This window comes from Theropithecus gelada, chromosome 13 (genome assembly GCF_003255815.1).
Source record: "Theropithecus gelada isolate Dixy chromosome 13, Tgel_1.0, whole genome shotgun sequence".
Taxonomy (NCBI): domain Eukaryota; kingdom Metazoa; phylum Chordata; class Mammalia; order Primates; family Cercopithecidae; genus Theropithecus; species Theropithecus gelada.
Window position 1 is genome coordinate 93,786,222 of NC_037681.1, and position 25,247 is coordinate 93,811,468.

Consider the following 25,247-nt stretch of genomic DNA (forward strand, 5'->3'; position numbering starts at 1 on the left):
ATAGATGAAACAAGGCTGGCTTTAAGTGGGCAACTGTTGAAGCTGGATGATGGATGCATAGGGGTTCACCGACAACTGTCTCCAGATTAGTATGTTTGTAAACTTCCATAATAAAGTTGACAACAAACAAATAAACAAACAAACATGAACTCTGGAGCCAGACTTTCTGGGAAGTTACTTAATCTGTTTGTGTGCTGCAGTTTTCTTACCCATAAATTGGAGATCATTGCACCTGCCTCACAGTGTTGTTGTGAAAATTCAGTAAGTCAATACACAAAAAGGCTGGAATGATGCTTGGCTATTGTCACCATCTTACAGAGAGAAAGATGGTCACAGACCACCAACACCCATCACCCTTTCTTCACACTCTGACCCTCCACAGCCTCCACCCTCTTTCTCCCCCTGTTCTCTTGCACAGGGAGACCCCTGAGGGAATAAAGAGGAGTTCTAGAGTGACTCCAGGGAATAAGGAAAGACCTTGTTGGGGAATAAGAGTCATGTCCCTGGCATGGGTGCTGGGAATGAATCCTGGATTATCAACTACCTTGAAGCAGGCTTCTGTCAGGCCAGCACAAGGTACTATAAGCATATATTACACAATTATTACATGCCAGAGCAGGACACAGAGATGTGGGCTGGGCCCTAAAGGAGCTCATCAACCCAGTATATACATGGCCAATCTTTGTGTCTTTAGACTCACCTCCTTAAAGACACCCCAACTCTGGAATATCTCAGCACTGATTAATCTTACACTGTCAAACATGCCCCCACTTGGTTGCAATTTTATAAGATCCCTAAGGGACAATTTGGAGAAAAGTTGGTCCACCTTTCCAATCACAACCTTACAAGTCAATTTAATTCAAGTCCACAAAGCCCTACTGAATTGTCTCCAGGATATTCATGTATACAACAAACCTTCATTAAGTACCTCTTAACTACCAGGCACTGTGATGAGCCTTGGAGAGTCAACAGGGAGTGAAGGCAGGCACAGCCTCCACTTCCACAAAGTCCATAGTTGAAAGGGAAACACAGATGGCAAAGAAATACTCATCACAAATCAATGTATACACTGAGATAGGTGTTTGCAGTAAGGAAACAGTCAAAAATTCAACCTGGGAGTGGCAGGAGGCTTCTCCAAGAAAGTGATGCTTCATGGATACACCAGGGATGAGGAAGAGTGGGAACAAGAGTTGCAGGCAGAGGAAGAGGTGATGTTCCAAGCAGATGGCCCAGTGGTGGGAGGGAACATGGTGGGTTCAGAGGCTGAAAAGCAGCCAGTGTGATGTGAAGGAGGGTGCGAGGTGTGGGTGGTTGGGTGGTGGGATTCAAGGAAGAAGTAGTCAGTGGGGTGGGCCACGTATACTTTGGGGGCCCCTTCAGAAGTTAGGTCTTTATCTCAGAAGCAGGGGAAGCCATTGGAGGGTATTTAAATGTGCAAGGGTGTGGGGAGTCCCTTGATCAGATCTGTATCGTTGGGACTCTGCCTTGCAGAAGGAGGAAGGACTGGAAGAGGGACAGAGTGGAAGCAGGGAGACATGTTGTGAGGCTACTGCAGTGACCCAGGAAGTAGACGATGGGGGCTTGGTTTAGGATTCTGGCAATAGAGATGGGTGGACTTGAGAGCTGTGTAAGAGGTAAGATCACTGGGCCTCTGGTTGCACTTAAAGGATGAGGGAGAAGAAGGAAAGAACAGGCAGCTCCCAGGCTTCTGGCTGCACTGATTGGGTGACAAGTTGGGCTGCTTGCAGAGCCAGGGAGCCATGCGGCAGGAGCAGGTGTGGACTAGAGAGAAGATCCTTAACATGGATGAATCAGATGCAACATGCTTTATGCAGGTCACTATGCTGGGGAGGGGAGCTTCAAAAGTGGATACAACAAACACTAAATTTTACTGCCTGCAGGAGCAGTGCCAGGAAGAAGTACCGTAATGGCTGCAGGAACAGGGTAGCCTCAAATGTTTATCTATTGCTCTAGAGCAGTGCTCACAGTAAAGGGCTCAGTCATATAAGCTACTAAGACATATTTGATAAACGTCCGTTGGGTAACTGAATGTCCCAAGTGCCACATACAGATAACAGACACCAAGGAAAAATAAAAACCACACAAATCTTTTACTCGGCACATTACTATATGCCTAACTTGTCTCTATCAGGGCAAGACAGAGGCAGAGAAGGCCAAGTTCAGCCCCTTCTTGCAAAAGGCCTGCAGGGGATTTGAGGAAACCAAGTCATCACACAGCAAACATTTAGAAGACCACAGGGCACTGTATGGAGAGCTATGAGGATCCGACTCAGGTGGCCAAAGAGGTGTGCGGGAGGGAGTCTGCAATCTCATGGGACCAGAGGGAAAAAGGGACCAGAGGCATAGGGAGCAAGTGTTTGCCTGAGAGGCAGGCCCGACTGAGCCTGTAAGGATGAGCAGAATGGGGGTGGGAGCGGTGATAGGCAATGTAATAAGGTCACTCAAGTCCAAGCAGGGACACCCCGACAATCTCACCCTAGATGGCCTCCTACACTGGAAGGAAGATGTCAGTCTCACCTCGGATACCTACATGCTGAGATGGCCTACTTTTAAAAGGAATTAAAGTCCTGTTAAGAAACACTGGGGACATTTTTTTCAGACGGCTCAGGAGCCAAGTTCCCTAATAATCAGCAAAGCTCGGGGTCCCCCTTTGCTGGAACCAATCCCCCTTTCACCACCACAACAAAAAAAATTTAAAAAAAAAAAAAAAGCCACCGCACCGACCTTTGTACAATTTCCTTTCTTCCTGCAAAGTTCTTTTCTGGCCGCCTCGGCTGCCGCCCACCCCCGGCAAGCCCCGGTTCACTTCAGCGGTCTCTCTGCCCGTTTCCCAATAAATTCCGTCTCCTCGGTGCAGGAGGCACGGGAGCCCGAGGGTCTGCGGCGCGGGAGCGGCCCCTCCCCGGCTCCGGTCTCCGGGCCCAGCCAGGCGCCCGGACTCCGCGTTGCACCCCCGCCTCCGCAGTCCAGGGCCGAGTCGGCGACGCCCCAGCGGGGGTCCCGGAGGGAAAGGACCCCTGTCGCCGTGCCAGGAAGAGCCCGAGCGGGTGTGCCCAGAGCCAGTGCCCGGCGACGCAGGGGCCCAGGCGCGGGAGACCCTCCGCAGAGGAAGCAGCGAGGGAGAGGCTGGGGGGGTTCCCGGGCGACAGCCCCTCGGAGGGACGACGGCCCCAGGGGATGACACAGCGTTTCCCTCACACGCCCCGGCTACATCCCCGCAGGGCATCGGCCGGCTTGCTGCGCCAGCGAATCCTCAACCCAAGAAGGGGAGCAGGGACAGGGGACGCCAGACCGCCGCTCGCCTCCGCACTCGCCCCCCCAACCTGCCGCGCGCGCCGGGCCCGGCTTGGGGGCCAGGGCTGGGGAGTGACCGCTGGGCGCGACGCTGCCCGGCGGTTCCGCCAGCAGCTCGAAAGGAACGTCAGTCCCCACCGGGGGAAAAAGTTAGAAGGCATCCCGGCCACGCCAACTTCCCATCCAGGGCCGGACTAGAACTTTGCGCCTGGGGCGGGCGGCTGCACAACCCGGAGCGACCCTGAGCAGCCGCTCGAAACCGGGCGCTCGGGACCTTGACCGCAGCCAGCGGTGGCCAATCACAGGGCGCCGCGGGCGGGAAAGGCTAGAGGGCGCGGACAGCCGGGGAGTGACGGCGCCAAGGACCAATGGGAAGCCACGGTGAGAGTCCGTGCCCGCCCCGCTGACCAATGGGAAAAGGGTGGCTGTGGCCGAAGTCCCCCCTGGGCTAGCTGCAGGCTCCGCTGGCCGCCGGTGGGAGACCCTCGGGCGGAAGGGGACTTTGGAGGGGAGTTTGCTGGTCGTCTCTCTGCCACCCGTCGGCCCGCAGACCACAGCCCGGTCCTCACCTGCTGGAAGCGGGGTTTGCCCAGTTGGAAAGGCGGTGCATCGCTCGAGGCGTTAGCGGCACTAGCCGCCGCCGCCGATGCTGTAGTCGCTGTATCCGCCATGGCCACTGACGCCCGCAATCTCCGGCCCTTTTAAAATGTCCCTCCTCGGCCCCCGCCACAGCTGCCTCTCCCGATTGGCCCTAAGCAACCGCAGCGAGCGGGAGGCGCAAGGGGTTGTGGGGAGTGTAGTTTTTCGCGTCCCGACGCTTGCAACCCTAGACTGCAGAGAGTTGCGGCCGTCCGGGGAGGTCTCGGTGCCCGCTGTCCGCGTTGCAAGGTGCAAGGTCGGCAGCCCAGGAAGGGTGTTCCTGTACGACGACCACGTGCCACCCCTCGCTGCTTACTTGCCCCCAGAAGTTAGAGTGGCTGCCGTGGGCGTCGCTCCTGGGGCCAGGCAGCCCAGAAGGGTCCCATTCAAGTGGGCCCGACTTGGGACCAGATGGGCAAAGACTCCAGGCAGAGTAGGGTTAACCGCAGAAGGCTTTCTGCAAGGAGTTGCACTGCGGAACCTTCTCGTCGTTTCCTCCGTCGCCACCCTGCCCACTCGTCCTGTGCTCTCCCGCTGTCCTGACACTCAGTTCCTGGAGCATGCTGGGGCCTGCCCACCCCGCGACCCCTGAACATTCTGTACCGAGAAGACTAAATCTTCGCCTGATGCTGGCTCTCTTTCTGGCTTTAGCCTAAACATTGCATTTCCCAGTCCATCACTCTGCTTCCACAAAATCGCATAGAGGCTCCGTGGCACCCAGCACTTCTCTTTTGCACTCACAATTACTTACTGTTCTGGATAGTCTTTCTTACTGTAAGGTTCACAGGGCAGGGGCTATGACTTTTTGATTCACTTCAGTTTTCTGAGCCAGACGTAAGAGGGCTCACAGTAGAGACTCAAGTAAGTGTTGGCTGTGAGTTCATCAGTGGGGGATTAAGAGCCCTGACAGCCTTCACCTTGTCTGGCCAACCAAGGAAGATCCCTCCTGGGCCTAATTCCCGGGCAGGAGAAGAACCTGGTACTAGGGCGGGTGGGGAGGGCGTTAGGTAAGGGGGAGTATCACAGATTGTGGAGTAAGCACCAGCATGCATAACGAACACACACAGTTGTAGAATGGATTAGCTGAAGATACCCAGCTGAACTACCTGGTCAGTGAGCCAGACTTGGGGAGTGGAGAAGCTGCCTCTTTTGCCCAAGATGACAGTAGAAATATTTGGTCTTCTAGGGAACCCCACTTGGGGTCTCATTAGTCTCATGGTGGACTGCAGGGTTGGCTCATGTCTGCCAGTGTTTCTGGACACTACACGGGCTGTGGCAGTCAAAGTTTTTCATCCTCTAGTAGTTGAACCACAAGAAATACTTTTCATAAAGCTGGAGGGAGATTTTAGCTAGCCATGAAGAACAATTTGTATCTTGGATTTGTATCTTATCTTCCCCTGCTAGACCATGCAATTTGAGAATAGGAATCTATTTCTTACCCTCTGTATTACCAATAAATGGGCCCATCTTAGGTGCACAATAAATGTGGGTATCCTGGGAGTCAGAAAATACTAAGTTCAGGCTACTGGGCAACACTGTGTTACTGCCCTGATGTCAGGGCAGGGACAGGGCCATCCAAGAATCCCATCACCCTGATTTAAGGTGCCTTCTCCCACAGCAGCCTCCTGTACCTGTTCATTCCAAAACAGGAACACAACAGAGCCACCTGCAGTACATGAATGTTTTATTCTTCATAAAGTGCTTAAAACATGAAGAACAAGCTCTTTATAAAGAGCCTTACAACTAGGAAGACAAACAGCAAAGCAGAACCATTCCTGCTCCCTGCCCAACCCACCTGCAACTCTCCTCCAAGTGTGGCTAGGAGAAGAAACATCAACAAGGACCCTGGACTTCAATTCAACAACTCCTCTGAAGCCATCCATGCCCTGGGCATTAGGGAGGCCCACAATCAAAGGTCAGGGCCTGGGCTGGGACTGAATAAAGCCCAGAGGAATCCCCAGTAGGGGGGGTGACTCCCTGCTCTCAGAAAAGGTACTTACTTCTCTAATACCCAATGACCCCCAAAAGCATGACTGAAACCCTGGGGACCAGTGGACACTTTTCTCAGCTTTGATGAGTGGAGTTTAAGGTAGATAACGTTACAGGCGCTTTCCTCCATGTGTAGCGCTCCTCTGCTCCATCCTGGCGGCAGACAGACATCACCCAGAGGGCACGTGTCTGCCTGAGGCCTTCCAAAAGCAAGCCCACAGGCCCTCTCCTGAAGAAGTGGTGGTCCCAGAGGAGCTCTTGCCTCCTTACTAAGCCATAAGTATCCTCCTTCAGCACCTCGTCACCCCCCATTTTTGCTAATTCAGGGTGCCCCAAGCCGCCAAAGTTCCCTGCAGATGCCTTGGGGAATCCTACCACGTTTTCTGCGAGCAAACCAGGGGCTGGGCCAAATGCCAGGCACTTCATTTCAAAGTGCACTGCAGGCAAGCCCCTGGGGCAGAAGGGACAGGCTGAGACAGCAGCTTAGTGGATGGATGGGAGGGCAACAAAGGCTTTTTCCTAAGTATAGGTGTCTCCCACAGGCATAGTGGGACCTCCCACTTCCAGGCAAGCTGACTGGTCTAGCATGGCTAAGTCCTGAGGCCAAACAGAATGAGAGTGAGCAGGGCAGCCCCAGGCCTGCCTGCCTGCCCGCCTGCCCAGCAGTGTTTATCTTGGGATCCTCCTATTGGTTGAAGGAGGAGAAGACAGCAGGAAGTTTGAGGGAGCAGCAACTTAGCCAGATCAAGAGATTAACTCCAGGGGAGGGGAAGAGCCCACAGTAGGGCTGCCCATTCCCATTCCCAGGGCCCTGAGAGAGCCATCCCTATGTACTCAACAGGTGAGAGGGGGACGCCACACAGCGGGAGAGGTCGACATCCAGGGGCTCTTGACCCCGCACACAAAAGGCACATTTTAATTGGTTTCCAAAAGTTCAAACCCTGCAGTAATACAGAGTTTTGGCATCTGGACAGGCAACAAGAATAGACATGGAGGCTTGATCCCCAAAACACAAGCAGCCCCAAGCCCCAGCCTGGAGGGGTCTACACATTGGAGGTGGTCAAGAGCTCGAAAAGCAAAAAGGTATTCTCCCCGCACCCGCCCCTGCACCCCACACTTTCCCATGTGACACTTGTGGAAAGGTCAGAGGAGGCAGGGAGCAGCCTGAAGCACACACATCATCCACCTCTGTCCACACGGCACTCGCCCCACAAACAGCGCCAGACTGAAACAGACTCAGGACATGGCAGAGACTGACCCAGACCACACAGGCTCCTTGCTCTCAGGAGAATGGGTGTGAGGCTGAAGAGCAGGCACCCTGGTTGCCCATAACTCACAGATAAACAGGCAGCGTGGTCGCTGTCCCAGGAATACTAGAAGCCCCTCCAGGGATTGGAGGGAAGTGAAGGGGATGGGGCTTTGGCTGTGGGAAGAAATGGCTGAACATCCTTGGGGGGTAATAAAGTATGTGCTAGCAACCAGTCTTGTCCCAGATTACCGCATCAAGCTACAGCTCACCCCTGCTCTGTCTTGGGGGAAGAGTTCCAATTCCCTGGGGCCCCCAAAGCTGAGGGGTATGAAAACAGGCAGGTGGGAAAGACCCAGGGCTCCCAAAGATACACAAATTGTGCACAGAACCTGATGCCTCCAAAGGGAATCCAGAGGGCCCCCCTTCCAGCAGCCCCAGTCAAGGCAGGAGGGAGAGGAACAAGGAGTGACAAGGCAAGACAGACGATGCCCCACTGCAGATCAGAGTTCAGCAGGAGGGAGGGCGGGCAGCAGCAGGTCCATGCCAACCCTCCTGGGGGTGAGGTGAGGAAGGCTATTTGGGGGGGCCCGGGGGGATCTGCAGCAGTGTGGGTGAGGTCTCCATGATCCGCACCAGCAGCCGGTCGATGTAGCTCTCCAGCTCCTGCACATGCTCGTCCCGCTGGCTCAGCTCCCGCTCCCGCTGCAGGAGCAGGCTGATGAGCTCATCGTGGGTCAGGTGGTAGTACTTGGCTGACTGGTCCAGCACAGCTGAGTCCTGAGGCCGGACCGAAGACAGTGAGCAGGGGAGCCCTAGGCCGGGGTGCCCGCCTGCCTGCTGCCCTGCCCGCCAACACCTAAGTTTCACCACCGCAAGGCCCCGGGCTGCCTGTCTCCAATGCCAGAGGCGCCCTAACTGGCTTCAGGACTCTGACATGGGGGACCTGGCCTGCTCCCTGCCCCACCCTCCCCAGGATCAAGCCCTGAGACTCCACCACATATTCTGTCAGATGACCCCCACACCTTGCTGGGCCTTACCTTCAGCTTCTTGGTGTCCACCATCTGGCCAGCCTGGGGGGCCTGGGTCACAGGCTGAATGCTCCCAGATGTTACTGTTTTGAGCTTCTCCAGCCCACTGCTCAGGGCTATGCTCAGACTGGAGCGGGACTGCTTCCTGTCGGGGCTGCCCTCCACAGGGGCGGCACTGAGAGGCTTCACGGGGTGGGGACTGCAAAGACATACAAGAGATGGGTTACACAAAGAGAAGGGTGGCACGGGTCAAAGGTGGGGCTGCTTTCCCTGCAGAGCCTCCAGGTCTGCTGGACAGAAAGCCCAGCACTGGGTGGTAGCTGCCGCTACAGAGTCAAGGTCTCAGGGTAGCCGTGTCCAGTACTCCTGAGCAACCCCCTGGGCTGGCCTCAATCCCCACCCCACCACCTGCTCCCTCCCGTTTCACTCCCTCATTCACCCGGTGACCTGGCCCTTTCACAGGGACAGCAAAGGCCATACTATAGACTCCTGTGCACCTGTACCCAGCCTCTGTCAGGGACACCCTCCTCCAGCCATCTTCCCTCTTTTCTCTTCTATACTGTAACCTTTCTCTAGTGCGGTGACCAACCCTTCCAAGTTCCCAGTTTTCCCAGGACTGTGAGGATTCCCAGGACATGAGACTTTGAGTGCTAAAACCTGGGCAAACTGGGACACTTGGTCACCCAGCTCTCTCTAGGGGTTCCTTCCCATCAGCATTTACAGAGCCCTGCAAAAACCCTCCCTTGACCTTGTATTTGCTCTAGCTATCATTCCTAGTCACCTTCCCCTTTCTTCTCACCCAAGCCTCTCCACAGCAGCATGGAGACTACATTTGTGTAATTTCTTACCTTTCATTGACTCCTTAACCCATTAGAACAGGATGTCGGTCTCTACTGGCCCACCACAAGTGGACTTGTTGAGGTCACCAAGCCCTGCTGGTTCTCACCTCACTGACCTCTGTGGAGCCGACACTTGAAGCACTCCTTCCTTTGGGCTGCTCGCCTCCCTTTCCCTTCAAGACCTCCATCTCGTCTTCCAACCCCACAGCCCCTTCTCAGTCTTAACAACTGCTAGTCTGCCCTTGGGTTCTCTCCTCTCCTCCTCCCTGGATCCTACCACCCTCCTAATCTCCATCTCTAACCCAGACCTCACTCCCTGGACTCCAGACCTGCAGAGTCAGGTGCAGGCTGGCTTGCTCCCTGGGTTCCCCCTCAGGTGCATCCCACTCCCCACCACACCTCCTCTGTGCTGCCCGAGCAGTGAGGAGAACCTCTGGCCCCCGCCGGCTCAGGTCAGAAAGTCAGAAGCCTAGGAATTCCTCTGGCTCATGCTCTTCAGCCTCAGCCTTAACAATCAAGCACTGCCACCTTCCTACCTTCTTAAGCGACCCTGCTCCTCTCCAAGCCAATGCTTAAACCTTCCTTCTAGGCCGGGCGCGGTGGCTCACGCCTGTAATCCCAGCACTTTGGGAGGCCGAGGTGGGCGGATCATGAGGTCAGGAGATCGAGACCATCCTGGCTAACATGGTGAAACCCCGTCTCTACTAAAAATGCAAAAAATTAGCCGGGCGAAGCGGCGGGCGCCTGTAGTCCCAGCTACTCGGGAGGCTGAGGCAGGAGAATGGCGTGAACCCGGGAGGCGGAGCTTGCAGTGAGCCGAGATCGCGCCACTGCACTCCAGCCTGGGCGACTAAGCGAGACTCTGTCTCAAAAAAAAAAAAAAAAAAAACAAAAAAACAAAAAAACCTTCCTTCTAGCCACAGCCACTAAATGAGCTCCTCCATCTCAGTCTTGCCCAACTCCAACCACTCTGCTGCAGGATAATGATCTCAGCATGTCCAAAGCCTGAGAATCCTTTAATGGCTTCTATCAAGGTAAGAAAATACAATCTCTCACACAATTTGGTCCTTGTCCTTTCTTCATGGTCCACTACTCTCCCAGCCACATTCTTACCAAGCTCTTACAAAAGCTATTCTTCTGTCTGGAACAACACTGCCCCTTCCTCCCACTGGCTCACTAATTCCTACTCATATTTCACAGTTGTGCAAGGCCACCTCCTCCAGGAAGCCTTCCTGATTCCTCCAGGCTAAGATGACCCTTCTCTGGGATCCTCCAGCACCCTGTGACAGTTACATAAACTATAACATAAACTGCATCAGGCCCCTAGATCAGCTATCCTACCCAGGGGACGTCTTATGAATCTATGCTTACTTCAGAGAGGATTTAGACCATTCAGGAGTAGAATGCAAAATGGCTTAGTCCAAGGCCCTGAACTCCACTGAAGGAAGGGTCACCCAGACCCAGAGACTCTCAGGCTAGATCCATGCATTCATTCTCACAAATCGGGAAGAGCGGCAGAGCACCCAGGCTCTGGGCAGACAGCAGAGAGAAAGAATGCATCTCAGTCCCTTTCCTGCCACCTAGGAGCCTGCGCTAGGGATGGGGTATAAAAGCAGCTCTAATGCCACCTACGGGCTGTGCCAGGGAAGGGGAGGATGACCAGTGTAGTATAAAAGTGCCTTGAATGAGGGGCCGGGAGGCCTTGGCTTGTTTGTCCCCTTACATCAGAGGGATCCGGGATCCTAAACCCTGCGGCTCTCATGGGCTCCATTTCTTCCTTTGAGGAATGAGACAGCTCTATTTGGCCCATCTACTTCATAACAGAAGGAACAAGCCCACTACAGACATGAAGCCAACTCTGGGAAGAATAAAACTTATAAAAAGTGGCAAATATGATTAGAGGTCATGCTGGCAGAGAGCAAGGCCAGCCGAGGACACTGCAACCACCAGCTCCCCCACGTCCTCTCCCTCACCTCAAGGGAGCAGAGTCACCACCACCACCAGGGAGGGACACTGGGGGCAGCCTGGACTCCCTCCTACCCACTTCCCATATGTAGTTCTGGCCCCTTGGGGTTTCTTCCCTTCTTGGGTCCACTTTATCTTCCCCCAGTGGACTAGACATTCCTTGGGAATAGAGTGGGGACAGTGTCTTTCACCTGTTCAGTGTCTGACACATAGTAGGCTCAGTGAATGTGGATGACCAAACACGAGTGCCTGGTCGGGAGGCCAGTGCTGCAGCCTGTTCTGCTCTCCAAGCCCCACGCCCTGCCCTGCTCTCCCCTTCTTCACTTGGTCCTCCTAGGACGCTATTGTCCCAGAGGGACTTGCTACCTTCTAAGTCACACCCCATCACCTCCCAGTGCCCTGAGTCTCCAGGCCTCTGCTCACATCACCCCTGACCAGCCAGCCGGTGAGGTCACAGCTTCATAATTCTTCCAAACCTCCCAATGCCACAGTGAGCACAGTCACATAGGCATCTGCTGTCCACTCAGCGGTCCTAAATGCATCGGAACCACCCCCTGAAAGGCACCAAACGCAAACCAATGAAGCTACTGCTGCGGGTGGGGAACCTTTCTTCTGAGAGTTACATATGTGTGAAGTGTTTGAGTTTTCCTTTTTCTTCTGAAGGTGTCTGCAGCTTTCTCTCTGACCTAAGTGCTGGTCCCTCCTCTGGCTCTCTGCCTTCCCCAGCCTGCACCCTCACTCTAGCAGAACAGGAGACTGCTCAAGGCTCCACTGTCAGCCTGCTCTGCCACGGTCTGCCCCAAGACCTGCCCCCTGCTTGACAAGTTCCACCGCCCCCCCCCCGCCCACAGCTCCCCTGCGGCCGAGTGCACACACTCCGGAAGGGCCTACAGCACAGCTCTCCTTCCCTGCCAGCCCACATCGGCTCTCCCCACTTCATTCCTTATGCCCTGCACCTCATCAGTGCTGTTCTCCTAACCCCTGGCTTGTGGGGGTCTGCCTTGATTATCCCAAGTCCCAAGAAGGCAGCTTCAGAGGTGGTACCATAGAAAGCTCCTGTCTTCAAAGCCTGTACCGTCTTGCCCCTGGAGTAAAAGAGACCCTCACCTGCCCACAAAGGATGAGGCTGGAGTGTGAACCCCTTAGTCCCTTGGGCTGTTCTGCCCCCTGTCCACCCCCTTCCTCCTGGACAGTGTTCTGGGGGTGGATGCTCACCTGGCACTGGGCTGTGGCTCCTCAGCTGGTCGTGTCTCCAAGGGCAGAAGCACAAGCGGGGAGGCTGGGGTGGCTGCAGCGAGGTCCTCCCTAAGTAGGGCAGGGGAGCCCCCAGGTGGGGAGGGCTCAAGGGGGCCAGGGAGTAAGGCTGGCTCCCCTGGTGGTGCGGAGGAGGTGGTCAGGGGCCGGGCTCCAGACAGGGGAGAGCATGGAGGGCTGGGCCCCCCACGGTGGTGGCTGGCCCAAGGCGGGAGAGGGGGCGGTGGAAAGTCAGGCTCTGGGGGAGTGGGCAGCTCTTCTGGACCAGAATGAATAGAAGATTCCCTCGACCCTGGCGGGGATGCAGATGAGAGGCTGGGAGGATCTCGGCTCCCCTGAAACAAGAAGGGGTTCAAGGCATCTTCCTTGGAGACCCACACATCAGCCTGCTGGGAGGTGACTGACAGGGACCCAAGCCCCTCTCCTACTGGATCCTGGCCCTGGGCCTCAGGAGCCTCAGGGCCTTCTCCAACCTCTGGAGCCCCCCAGATGTGCTGACTTTGAAGAGTCAAGCTCTTTGAGTGACAGGGTATGGGGGCAGGACCCTCAGGGCAGCTGGTGGGTGCAGACAGGCAGGGCCCAGACACAGGGGGGCTGGCGTCCTCCACTAGCTCTTCCAGGCCAGGTTGGCCCAGCAGGGTTGCAGAGGAACAGCTGTCAGACTCCTCCGACTCATGCTTCTCTCCCTCCTCCTTGGTCTCCGAGGGACCGACAACCAGTGTACTTAGGGAGGCATCTTCTCCCTCTGTCTCTGGACCCCTGTTACTCAGCCCCACTGTGGCCTTCTCCTCCTCCTCCTGAGATCTTGAGGGTGTGAAGAGGCGCGGTGGCTTGGGAGGTGGGGTGCTGGGCTGCAGCCCCTTGTCAGACACCCACTCAGGTTTAGGCTCGGGCTCCAGTGGGGGAAGCCCCTCGCTCCCCTTGGGGCTCACAGTTTCTGGTGATTCAGGCTGCACCTGGGGAGGAGGCTCATCAGACTCTCCCCGCAAGACTAGTGAGGCCGTCTCAGCTGCAGGAGAAATGGTGACCACATCCCAAGGCCAGGCATCGTCAGCTGTCTCGACGTCAGGGCAAAGCTGGTTTTCGCCTCGGGAGGACTCATCGTCCTGGCCCTCAGCAGCGCTGTCTGGGCCCGGCAGCCTCTCCCACACACTGATCACTTCTGGGGAGCTAAATAGAGATGTCCCACTGTCTGCCGGACTCTGCCCTGCTTCCCCTTCCGGGGCTGGCAGTTCCCTGTCTGGTTCTGAGGCTGAGGCTCTCAGCTGCAGCTGGGCTGACGAGGAGGGCAGGCCGGCCCCTACCAACCCGAGGGGCCCCGGGTCAGCCGCACTCATGCTCTCGTGGTCCGGTCCCAAGTCCAGAGGAACCCTGGGCTCCAGCCACACGCTGCTCCCACCTCTTCCTCCTCCTCCTCCCCCAGGGTCTCCCTGGGGCTCAGCTGCCTTCGCAGTCATGGCCCCGTGGCCTGGGTCTTGCAGCCCTGCCGCCTCCAGCCCCACTCCTGCAGGGGCCAGGATCTCGCTCCTGGCCTCTGGACGCAGCCTGCTGGCAGCAAAGACGTTGAAGGTGTTGTCCCACTCAGGCAGGGCTTTCCCAGGGGAGGCCAGGGGGGTGGGGCTGGCCCTCGAGGCACTGGGGAGAGAGGGAGCAGGTGAAGGAGAGTTTAGTGCTATGTCGGCTATGAGCTCCTCGAAGAAGGGGTTGCTCTGCAAAGAGGTGAGGAATGGGTTGGTAAGACCCAATAATCCAGGTGGGGTGGCTTCAGGGGTGGCGGTGGTGGTGGTGGTGGCGGCGGCGGCAGTGGCAGCAGCGGGGGAGGCGGCTGCAAAAAGGTTAGTGCTTAGCATGGGAGCAGCAGTGGGAGCAGGAGTGGGAGGGGCCGGAGCCCAGGGGGAGCAGGGGAGGTGGTGAGGAAGAGCAGCTGGGTCAGATTCTACCTGAGGAGACACGTCCAGGCTGTGGAGGGAGACAAAACCGTGAGCCTCCTGGTTAATGCCAAGACTGGAAAGGTCCCTGAGTCCCACGCCCACCCCCTGCCTCGGGACCAGGGGCCACAACACACACATAGGCTGGATTTACCTACTTGGGCCAGGGTACAGAGGGAAGACCCCAACATGTAACATTATCAAGTGCCTCCCAAGGAGAAAGATGCTGAGCAGAGTTACTTTAATCCTCACTCCACCCCGGAGAGAAATCATCTCATCTGACAGGGAGGATCCAAACCTAACCAAGTGTTCTTTCCTCTATCCCATGCTGAAGCTTCTAAGGTTCTACTCAACAAGCAATTCACATCTGGGAAAACTAATCTGAAAGCACCTTACATCCCGTTTTTTGTTTTTTTGTTTTTGAGATAGAGTCTCTGCCTCCTGGGCTCAAGCCATTCTCGTGCCTCAGCGTGTGCCAACACGCCTGAATAATTTTTGTATTTTTAGGAGAGATGAGGTTTCACCATGTTGGCCAGGCTGGTCTCTAACTCCTGGCCTCGTGATCTGCCCACCTGGCCTCCCAAAGTGCTGGGATTACAAACATGAGCCACCATGCCTGGCCCCTTTTAGGACTAAAAGCAAAGAAAACACCAGCTGGCATGGGGGGATAAAGAGATCAGAGAAAGGCCAGGCCTAGGTATCTGGCTGGACAAAGCCAGAACGTATAGGACCTAGCAGGGCACCTGGAATTCTGACACTTGAAACAGCCTGGGTTCTATTGATCCTTTGCAGAAGCAGAAGTAATGATGGGCTGTCATCTGGTGTGACAAGGTGTCTTGTTTCTTTGAGGGGTAGCCTAACTGGCTAAGGAAGATAAGCCACCTATGGAGAACATCAACCAACAGGTTCCCTGATGGTCCAGACTTTGTCTCCCAAGGCTGGCAGTGTGGCAGCAGCAGCAACTCTGGATGTCACCAGGGGCTTCTCAGGGACTCTGGGGATGGGGGACAGGGAAGGTGCTCTTAGGACACTGGAGAACAGGTGCTGGCCTTCATTTGTCCAGGGCAGGGTCCTTTCTGGGAGGAACGACCCCCGCACTGGTGCTTAGCCACAGAGTGCAGCCGACTCCAGAGATGCTGGCAGGGGCGTGCTCTCAAACTAGAGTTTGTCACTTCCCCAGGACACAGACAGAAGGCCAGAAAAAATGGCTGCCTTGCCACTGAGCCACCGTCAGAGGCAGACCTCGGTGGCCTCACCCTCTGCTGTCTGAGCAGTCTCCCTCCTCATGGCCGGTCTCCCAGCCCTGGCTGTAAGCTTCCAGGACCCCTGTTTCTTGGCCCCTGCCTGTCCAGGTGGAAATATCCTGGGGAAACCCCTACACATCCAACTTTTCAAGCCAACCAGCTTCTTCCACAGGAAATGTGGGCAGTGAGTACTGAAGGGACAGAAGCCAGGCTTTGCCAGCCAGCCCATAAGGAGTATGGCTTGGGGTAGGAAGGGCACCTGTGGCAAGAGTATGAGCTGTCTGGAGCTTGCCTGGATTCTTCCAGGAACCCAGGGCCCAAAGAGGGCAGACCCACACAGAGGTGGGCTGAGGCAGGTCAGCTCGGCAGCTACCACCAGGGGCGGAACACAGGAAGGAGCCCAACCAAACAGAGGCACAGGTGGCTCCAAAGATGCTTCTGAGAGCAGGAAGGTCAGCCTCACAGGTAGAACACAGCCAGGTCCCAAACCCATGGATTTCTCATAAGAATCAGCTTCCAGAGAGTCTCCTGACCCTATTTTTCCCCTTACAATAACTCCCCATCCAAGGGTAAATTCTCAGTCTCATCCCCTCCACCTAAAGATGGAGGGAGAGGGAGGTAAAAATTCCTACCTGTTCCCACCCTACCTGGGCTTCCCACTACACTACCCTGCTTCTATGGTCACGGCGAAGATGCCAAAAGAGGAAGAATCGTGGGCCCAGAGCCTCAACGCCAGCAGATGCCATTTCTCCCTTCATTCCAGAGAAGCCCCAGGCCAAGGCACACATGCCTGCCTTGGGGACCAAAGGGAGTGAGAAGCAACATACACCACGACCAAGTCAAGAGCCTGACCTCAGCCCACTTGCCATTAGAGCATCCATACCACACCCAGCCCAATCCTGCCTACAGCACCCAGGCCCCCAGGAACAGGGCTAGAGCACTCTGAGCTACTTCTCTCCCAGCCCCCTTTGTGACAATAGGCCACAGTCGTCTGAAGGAAGAGAGTCCCATCAACATTAAAAGCACCATGCTTAGCTCTGCCTCCTCAGCCCTAACCTGGCCTGCACTCACCCTTGCAGTCTTTCAGCAACCTGGCTGGCAGTCAGAACTGCAGGGACAAGAACGGCACGGGAGTAGACTGGGAGCCCCAGGTTAGGCTCGGCAACCTCCCTCTCCCTGCCAGCTCCCCAGAGGTACACACAAACCTGTTGGTATGGAATTAGCAAAGGGCTCTCCCTGGAGGAAGGGACTCCAAGCACCGGGCCTGGCAGGCTTTACAGAGCCAGCAGTACTTCTGAGGGCATCCTGTCCATCCTCCTATCTGGTAACACATCCCTCCTTCATGCCTTCCTCTCCCTTGCTCCACACCACGTGCACATTCTGAAGGTTCTCACTTCAAAACATCTCCCTCCCACTCCACCTGGCCCAGGTCAGGGACATATTCCCACGTGTGCTTGTCTTTGCTGGTCGTGCTCTGGGAACAGATAAACACCTCTGCATCCTAGAACCCACTGTGCCGGCCTGGCACAGTCTCCCCACCCCCAAGCGGTGGGGGCAGCAACATATACTGACTTGTCTTCTCTTTTAGGATCAGATGCTGGGAAGGAAGTCAGAAGTCCAGATGTCTCTGCCCCTTCAACCTGAGGGAATAAAACTTTACTGCCTGCAGGAAGCCCTGAACAATTGGTTGAACCTGCCACTCAACACAGGAACCACCTGTTCACCCCGACAGCCCCTCTTCTTAAACACTACGCCACAGGGCTACCTCTGTAGCTGAAGGCCAGGTGTCACTAGCAGACAGCTCTTCCTTAGGCTGAAAAGAGCCTGTGTCCTTGTCATTTCCACACACTGGTCCCAGAGATGGCAAGTGGATCTGCACAGGTTCTCTACCAGGCAATCCCCCAAAGGCCAAAGCCAGCCTTGGAGGCGCGCTAACCTCCAGCAACACTGCCCTTCAGCTTTCCCTCCTGAGGCACAACCTCCTGACCCTCCTGAGATGGGCCCAGTGTCCAGGAAACATGTCCAAGAGACGGGCACATCCTCTCACATCACCTGGGCACAATGAGGTGACAGAGGGGCCTTGTAAGCTGTAAGTAGGGAGAGTGTATCATTTATCTTCCAAACCAGAACACTGTTAATACAGTAACCATGCCAGAACAGGCACAAGCAGGATGTGAGGCTGCTCTAACTCCAAGCCTCTGGGCGCACATTATAGTTACTCATTTACACCACCAAGAATGCAGCCAACCTCCTTCCACTGCCACAGCACATTCCAGGCCCACAGGGACCTTGTTGCCCACCATGCCTGGTGCAAGGAGGCACTGCAGAGATTGCCAGAGGCCACCAGCATGATACATTCACCTCTATGTGTACCACACTTATTCCCAGCTTTAAAAGTTTTTGTAATCAACATTTGATCCCCTTCTGTGCATAGAGTCCTATGGTTAGTGTGGGGGACGGGGATCAAGAGAACACAAGAATGACCTGGGATAGACACAGAGACAATCCACTTTGGCCCTGGTGGGTTTAACATGCGTGGTCTTGCCTGTCCTCAAACACACATGAAGTAGCCCATACTGCAGCTCAGTGTGAATGGCTCATAACAGGGCAGGGGAATGAGGCTAAGTTCTGCAGCCAAGACAAGCTTGGTCTCAACTACCTACTCCCCACTCCAGCACACACTGATAGGGGCCCAGTGTGACCACCATGGACCCCAGCAGACAAAGGCCACGTCAGAGGAACAGCAGAACCCTCTTCTCAGTCCTGCATAGCCTCATTTGTTCCTTCCTCACGGCAGCAGCCTTTCTCTGGATACTACACTCAACACGTTCAGCCCCGGGCCTCTCTGTGGGGCATCAGTGCCACATGGGAGCACTAGAGGGCGCCGCTGTTCTTCCTAGTAAGGAACATCCTGCAATCTGCAATGGCAGCCCCAGGGCAGAGGCCCCCAATCTCTGGACCTGGGGACAGGCTCCCCAGGCCCCAGCTGCAGCTACATTCAGTCACTCCAGTTCTGGGTCTAACTCACAGCTTCCTGCCGTGAGGCAGCCCACCTCTCCTCTCCTCAGAAGCCCTAAGCAAGCCCTCTGGGGAAGCGCCAACAGTCCTTTCTTCCAGGCCAGCCTTCCCTTCCCTGCAAGGTACACGAGGCTAGGATGCTGCTGACTGAGCTCAAAGGCCAGGTGTCATATCTATCCAGGCCAGGCCATCTTATCCAAAGCACAGCCCCTCCCGCCCCATCTGAATGCACGGCCACAGAGCCTGGCCCTGCAGCCGCCACCTGCAAATGGGCCCCATCTGGGGAGGGATGCTGAGTGCCCTCCATCCTGCTAAAGACAAGGCTTGGAATTCAAGTGAGAGCAGGACAGAAACCTCAGCTTCCTTACGGCCATCAGTGACCCAAATCCTCCAGACTCCAAGAGGCCATTAGGAAACATGGGGAAGCAGGAGAAAGAGGATGGAGACTGTAAGTGCCCCAGGCCAGTGACAACCCCACAGACTCACAGCCTGCGGGAGTCTAAGCCCAAAGCCTGGGCACTCACCTACAAATGGCCTCAGCATTCACCCTGCCCCAGAAAAGGCCCAGAGACACCATACGGACAACCACACTGAGCCTGTGGTCTGTGCCCCTTTCAATCCAGGCGCTCAGCTCCTCCCAGCAAATGCCCTGTCCAGACCTCCTGCCACCTCCCTCTACCCTACCACCTCCAAATACCTCTAGCTGGCTGTCACAGGGCCACCAGCTCAGCCTGGCATCTGGGAAAGGCCTGTCCCCTTTTCTTTCTTCCCAATCTTCTCCCAGGCCGCAGATGACCAGCAGCTTGCCTGGGCTCTGGTGAGTAGGGACAGGAGCTGCCATACCAAGCAAGGGAGGCAGGGGGTGGCATGCCCCTGAAACTGACCCACCCCCCACACCCCTGTCTATGAGGGTCTAACGGGGGTTGTCAGCTGACCATGGCCCAAACCTACAAAGGCCTGCATCTCTCTCTCCACTCCTCTCAACAGACTCAGAGTGCCAAAGGGAAACGAAAAGCCAAGACTACAGGATTCCTCTCCCCTCTAGGCAACAGGTTCGGGGTCTTTCCTCTGCCCTATCTTTTGCCCCCTTGCTACTGTGCTTGTCCTCTAAACCTGTCCAAGCAGCCATGGAGTGGGAAGGGCAGGCTTGCTGAGAGAAACAGTGGCTCTCACCACACTGGCCAGGGCTGCCACAGATGCTGCCCATGAGGGCTGGCCCCAGGCCCTTGGGAAAGTGGGACACATGCTTCCGTGACCTGTGCCTGGAGCCCCTCTCTGGACCCTGCTATACAATTCTGCAGCCTCCCCTGGCTCAGAATTAGGAGGAAACAAACGGTGGGCATCAGGGGCTCTGCCCAGGGCCTGAACTGGGGGACTCAGTACATTCAAAATGGAGCAGCTGCCACCAGCACTTTCCAGGGTGCCATTCCCCAAAACCAAGAGACATCAGAGAGGGCCAGACCCCCCAAGGTCTCCAAGGACAGAGATGGGTTACAGATTTCATGGGAGCTGCCCACAGCCTCTTGCCAGGGGAAGCAACTGGGGGTGAATGGATGGGGGAAGGAGTGGTAGCCTCAGTTATTTGACTCCCGTCTCCCAGAGGGAAGCGATCACAGAGTCAGCTGGGGAGAAGTCCTCTAGCTCCTGAGAGGGGAAGGGAAGTCTGAGGGTGCGGTCTCCAGTCCTCATCTCTCAAGGCTTCCTTACCTTGAGGCCAGAGGGCAAGAGGTGGAGGTCAGGAAGCAAAGAAATCACACAAATGGCCTTTCCTGCTTCCCTCCAGCTCAGGGGGTGGGCATGCCAACTCATGCAGCAAGGTCTAGGGCTGAGAAGTCAGACCCCTGAATCCATAGGACTCTCAGAGCACTGTGTCCTCATAACTCACCTGTGTCCGTGAGCACAAAACGAAGCTTGGCTTAGGGAGACACCCCCACTTAACCATGCAAAGCCAGAGCCCCAGCAGCCTGCCTGGGGTCCACATCTGCTCCTTCCTCCCTGCCCCAGGGTCCAGGCAGCACACACCCCAGCATCCTCCCCAAGGAGCAAAGTTGGTCTTGCCAATGACGTACCTGGGTTTCTGAGTTGGGTCCTTGGCTTCTCTCAAGCCAAACCAACTACTCTTGGCCTTTTCCTCCCCACTGGACGAGTGATGTGGGGAGGCCCCCAGGGTGGGACCTCCCTTTTCCCCCAGAGAGCTTCGGCGCCCCAACTCGCTCCGACTTAGGCCTTGGTGGTGGTGGTGGAAGAGGCCCATCCGGGGCTTGCGTTCCTCCTTCCGGGCTCCCTCCTTCTCTGCCACAGCCTCAGAGGAGGCTACTATGGGTGTGGCGACCTGGACTGGCTTGCCCTCTGGTAGCCGGGCCCCCTCCTCCTCTCCAGGGTGGCTGGCCCCAGGGGCCAGGACTTTAGCCTGAGCACTCGGCTCCTCCTGTCCAAGTACTGCCTCCGAGCTGCTGTTGCTACGACTGCCTCTGGGCCAGGAGTCATCTGTGGAACGAGGCCCCTCCTCAGACAACCGGGAACAGACAGCTTGCAAGGAGCCAGAGGATGGGAGCGAGCCCGAGATGGAGCTGCGGTGCCGCACAGGGCCCTGGGGCTCCTCGTTGTAAATGTGGCTCCCATTGACGCAGAGTGAAGAGCGGGAGGCAGCATCCAGGTGGCCCTGAAGGTCCAGAAGGGCCCGAGGAGGAGCCACTCGCATCTGGCTGGCCTCATCGCTGTAGGTCCTCTTGTGGGTGAAGAGCTTGGGGGACTGTGCAGAGTCCCTACCTGCAGGGGAAACACACCGAGTTAGCTCGCAGGAAGAGAGGCCCCATTTCCTGGCCCCAGGCCTTCACCACCACCCAAGGGGAAAGCCAGTACCCCCTCTCCCCAGGGCAGCAGCCCCATTCTTGCTCACCCCCTTCAGTGGACAGCCAGCTGCTGCGGCTTGGTGAGCGGGTGAGGAGCTCGGCACCAGGCCCCTGGTAGGCCAGGCTCCCACTGGCTGAGGACAGGGTGCTGTCCGAGCCCAGCGAGGTATTGGACTGGGTCAGGGACGACTTGCGCAGCTTGTTGCGGAGGAAGAAGCCTTTGGCCTTGCCCATCTTGCCCAGACTGCCCAGGTCAGGATCCTCTATGGCGCTGCTTGGGAGGATGGCAGAGGCAGATTCCAGATCATACTTCTTCTTGCCCTTCATCTTGTCCTTGATCTTGCTGAAGGGGGACCTTGGCTTGTCCTTCATGGACAGGTCAAACATACTGGCGCTCAGGTTGTTGCGCGTGAACTGGATGGTGACTTCAATCTCGCCGCGTTCCTTCTCCTTCTTGCCTGGCTTGGAGTGCAGCTTGTACCACCTGTGAGAAGAGGGGAGCAGGCAGAACTCAGTCATGGGCCCAGGGAGCCTGGCTCCCGCCCAGTACCAGGCACTGCCCGGACCCCTCCTTGCTCTGAGAGCCACTGACAGCCTCTCCCCAAAGGCTCCTGCTCTGACCCATCGGCCTAGGCTTCCAGGCTTCAGACACAGCTGAGAAACTATCCAAAACGATTCCATGATGGAGAAAACCACATCCTGAGTGGGGAAGCTCCTTGGGTACCACCAGGTAGGTACCACGCTATGCCCCCTCCCACCCCAGGACCTTCTCCTGGTGCTCAGAGACCTCTACTCTGTCCCATCTCCCCTACATCTGAAACTCTGAGGCCCAGAGGGGTGAGGCTGGGCCTGGGAGGGCCCTCCCACCTCCAGGCCCCAGCACAGACAGACCTACCCACATTTCTCCCTGTTGACATCATCTCCTCTGGCCAGTCCCAGCCAAAGCTCTACTCCCAGCCACCCGTGAGCCCAGGAAAGAACAGCTCACCCAGAGGCCCGGGGCCAGAAATACAGGAATGCTAGTGCATACACTCACGTACATACACGCGCACACACACACACCTCACTCACACACTGACTCACCCCAAGCCCTGTCGGGAATACCTCTACAAGATGGAGGAACAGACAAGAATGGCAGAAAGAGACCCAGGAAAGATGAAGAGCACTCACATCTGCTGAGCATCTATGGTGCGTTACAACCAGCGTGAGGGTTCTTACCTCACTCCCGCACACACCTCCCAAAAAGCGTATGAGGTAAGAGGCACTTCCCCATGGTGCAGATCAGGACGGTGAGGCTCAGTGGTAAAGGAACCCATCCGTGGAGACTCAGAGCCAGGCGTCCAGCCCTCCAAAGCTTAAGTTCTTCCCGGTGCACACCCACTGTGCCCAGAGACACACAGAGACAGCCCCCAACACACATGGCCACCGCACAGGGTGGCTGGGGCCCGCCCTACTGGGGAGAGATGTTCTTATGCAGGGGTTGACAGTTTCTTAGAGAAATAAGCAAACTCCAACCATACAAGGAGCAATCACACTTCTTGGTACTTAGCCTACTGAAGTAAAAACTTATGTCCACAGAAAAACCTGCACACAAATGTTTATAGCAGCTCTGTTCATGACTGCCAAAACTCAGAAGCTGCCAAGGTGTCCTCCAGTAGGTGAACAGATAAGCAAACTGTGGTACATTCAGACAATGGAATACTACTTAATGATAAAAAGAAATAGGCTATCAAGCCATGAACAGACATGGATGGATCTTACATACATAAGTGAAAGAAGACAATCTGAAAAGGCTTCATGCTTGCATGACAAAACTATTTGACATTCTCCAAAAGGCAAAACTATGGAGACAGTGAAAAGATCAGTGGTTGCCAGGGGATTGAAAGGAGGACAGAGGGATGAATAGGCAGAGCACAGGACTTTGCAGGAGAGAAAAACTATCCTGCATGCTACTGTAATGGTGGACATGTGTTGTTATACACCCACAGAATGCACAATACAACGAATGAACCCTAATGTAATGTAATGTATAGACTCTAGTTAGCAATGATGTATTGATATTGGCTTTCAAATACAACAAACATGCCACACTAATGCAAGATGTTAACAACAGAGGAAACGGCGGCGGGTGGTGGGTGGAGTAGATGGGAACTCTCTATACTTTCCACACATTTTTCTGTAAACCTAAAACTGCTCTGAAAAATAGAGTCTATTAACTAAAAAAAAAGAGAGCAAAGAACACAAAAAGGAAGAAACTATGAAAGAAATCATACAAGAATGTTTTTCTGAACTGAAGAACATGAATGCTAGAACAGTCCTACAAGTATGCAACACAATGAACTAAGACAGACACACACCAACAGATACGGCTATGAGGTTTAGAACACCAGGCATGAAAGGATTTGAACAGCACTGGAGTCTTCCTTAGCAACACTGGGCACCACGTGAAGGAATGCCTTCACATTTCTAAGGGAAAAGTCTTCCAGTAGCCTGGAAGTCCAGACCCAGCCAATCGAGCATGAAGGTGGAATAAAGCCTGGTGGTAGTGGTCAGGCTGGTCACTAAAGGGCTCAAAGTCCCTTGGTGACTGCACAGCGCGCGCACGCACACACACACACACACACACCCCTACCCAAGCCGCAGTCAGTGGTGCGGGGGCCACTTCCCACCTGAGCTCTGCCCCCCACAGCGCCAGCTCCCTGGGGTTCTGGTGGACACAGCGTGGGGAGCCTTTGCATGAAAAGTCCCTACACATCCAAAGATCCAGAATTAAGTCACTGCAAAAGCTTGGTGGTAGTTGTGGTAGTATTCTGATTATTTTTTAATGTTGACTTTTTTTTTAAAAGGCTTCCTGGGGCACCTCCGACTCTTCTACATCCCTGTAGAAGAGCCCGTCATAACGAAACCCTGGTGAGGTATGGCCCGTCCCCTCCTTGGAGACCCACTCCGCGGCCTGAGCCTAGACTGTTGGTTTTCCCTCCCACTAAGAGACAATCCCCTGAGAAGGCCGGGTAGGGACAGATGGTGGCACGGGCAGGGTGGGCAGAGAAAATGCCCAAGAGGGTGCCTCTCTCATAAGGCACAGGCAGGGAGTGAGGGGAGGAGAGGCAAAGTGAGAGAGACAGACTGAAGGATGTGTGTGAGGGTGTCTGTGGGGCAGGAGAGGAAGTTTGACAGGAAAACCAGCCAGCAGCATCAACAGTCATACCTCTATGTTCTCAGCCCAGTGACCACCCTGGGCCTGACTACCTATTTAGAGGCCAAGCCCTAGTCGCGTTCCCTAAATCTGGGCTAGGCCCTATCTAGCACAGAAAATCCTGGGAGGTAGGGCAAAAGAGAAGGGTATGGACTCCAGCCCCAAACCACCCGAGCCCTGAGTAACTAGGATCAGCAAGCACAGCCAGCCTTTGCTGGGGCAGACAGGTCAGGGGCCCTCGGCCCCAGCTGGTCACACTGCACAAACCACAGCGGTAATGCAATTACCTGGGGGGGCCGGGGCCAGGTGGTGAGACTGCAGGGAACTAACACTTCCTACATTGTCTATTTTTGTCCTATTTGAATGTTTTATAAGGAGCATATATTACTGTGGTAATATGAAAAAGAGACAAGGGAAAGCTCTTGCTCCTACCTCATCTCAGCTTCCTGAGCCACAAAATGTGCCGCACTCCTCTGCCTCCCAGCCCTCAGAGGAAGGTGGGAGGCCAAGTTTCAGGTCCTCTGCCACAAGGACCTTTTGGGCCTCTCTCCCCTATAAGGTCACTTCCCCTTCTCCTGTTCCGCCCACCCCTCCCCCATAGGGAATTTGGGTTTCTCCCTGGACTTGTATTTTAAGGAAGCATGGAAGGAAAAAGAGAAAGTTTCCTTGAATATTTTTTAGGCTCTCCCATCCAGAGCACAGTGAAATGGAGAATGGCCAGGACCTACCTC

General features: G+C 55.5%; 2 protein-coding genes across 10 annotated transcripts in view; both read right to left on the reverse strand.

Annotated features, from left to right (window-relative positions):
• The window catches only part of SFXN5 (sideroflexin 5), a 131,300-nt gene extending 126,787 nt beyond the window's left edge, over positions 1-4,513 (reverse strand). For 5 of the 7 annotated variants that reach the window (XM_025353691.1, XM_025353688.1, XM_025353682.1 and 2 more), the window contains exon 1: positions 3,885-4,513. In XM_025353691.1, coding sequence (XP_025209476.1) covers positions 3,885-3,986 — 102 coding nt within the window. In that variant the 5' untranslated portion in view covers positions 3,987-4,513. Of the gene's footprint in view, positions 1-2,745; positions 3,615-3,884 lie in introns of those variants that run through there. The other 2 variants (XM_025353693.1, XM_025353694.1) reach the window with 1 other exon arrangement.
• Positions 4,514-5,621: 1,108 nt separating this feature from the next.
• Positions 5,622-25,247, reverse strand: part of RAB11FIP5 (RAB11 family interacting protein 5) — a 38,566-nt gene continuing 18,940 nt past the window's right edge. The window contains exons 2-6 of one of the 3 annotated variants that reach the window (XM_025353951.1): positions 21,368-21,804; positions 20,538-21,237; positions 12,240-13,913; positions 8,230-8,419; positions 5,622-7,969 (exon numbers count right to left, since the gene is read on the reverse strand). In XM_025353951.1, the coding sequence (XP_025209736.1) occupies positions 7,766-7,969; positions 8,230-8,419; positions 12,240-13,913; positions 20,538-21,237; positions 21,368-21,804 (3,205 nt within the window). In that variant the 3' untranslated portion in view covers positions 5,622-7,765. Of the gene's footprint in view, positions 7,970-8,229; positions 8,420-12,239; positions 14,238-20,537; positions 21,238-21,367; positions 21,805-25,247 lie in introns of all 3 variants that reach the window. The other 2 variants (XM_025353950.1, XM_025353952.1) reach the window with 2 other exon arrangements.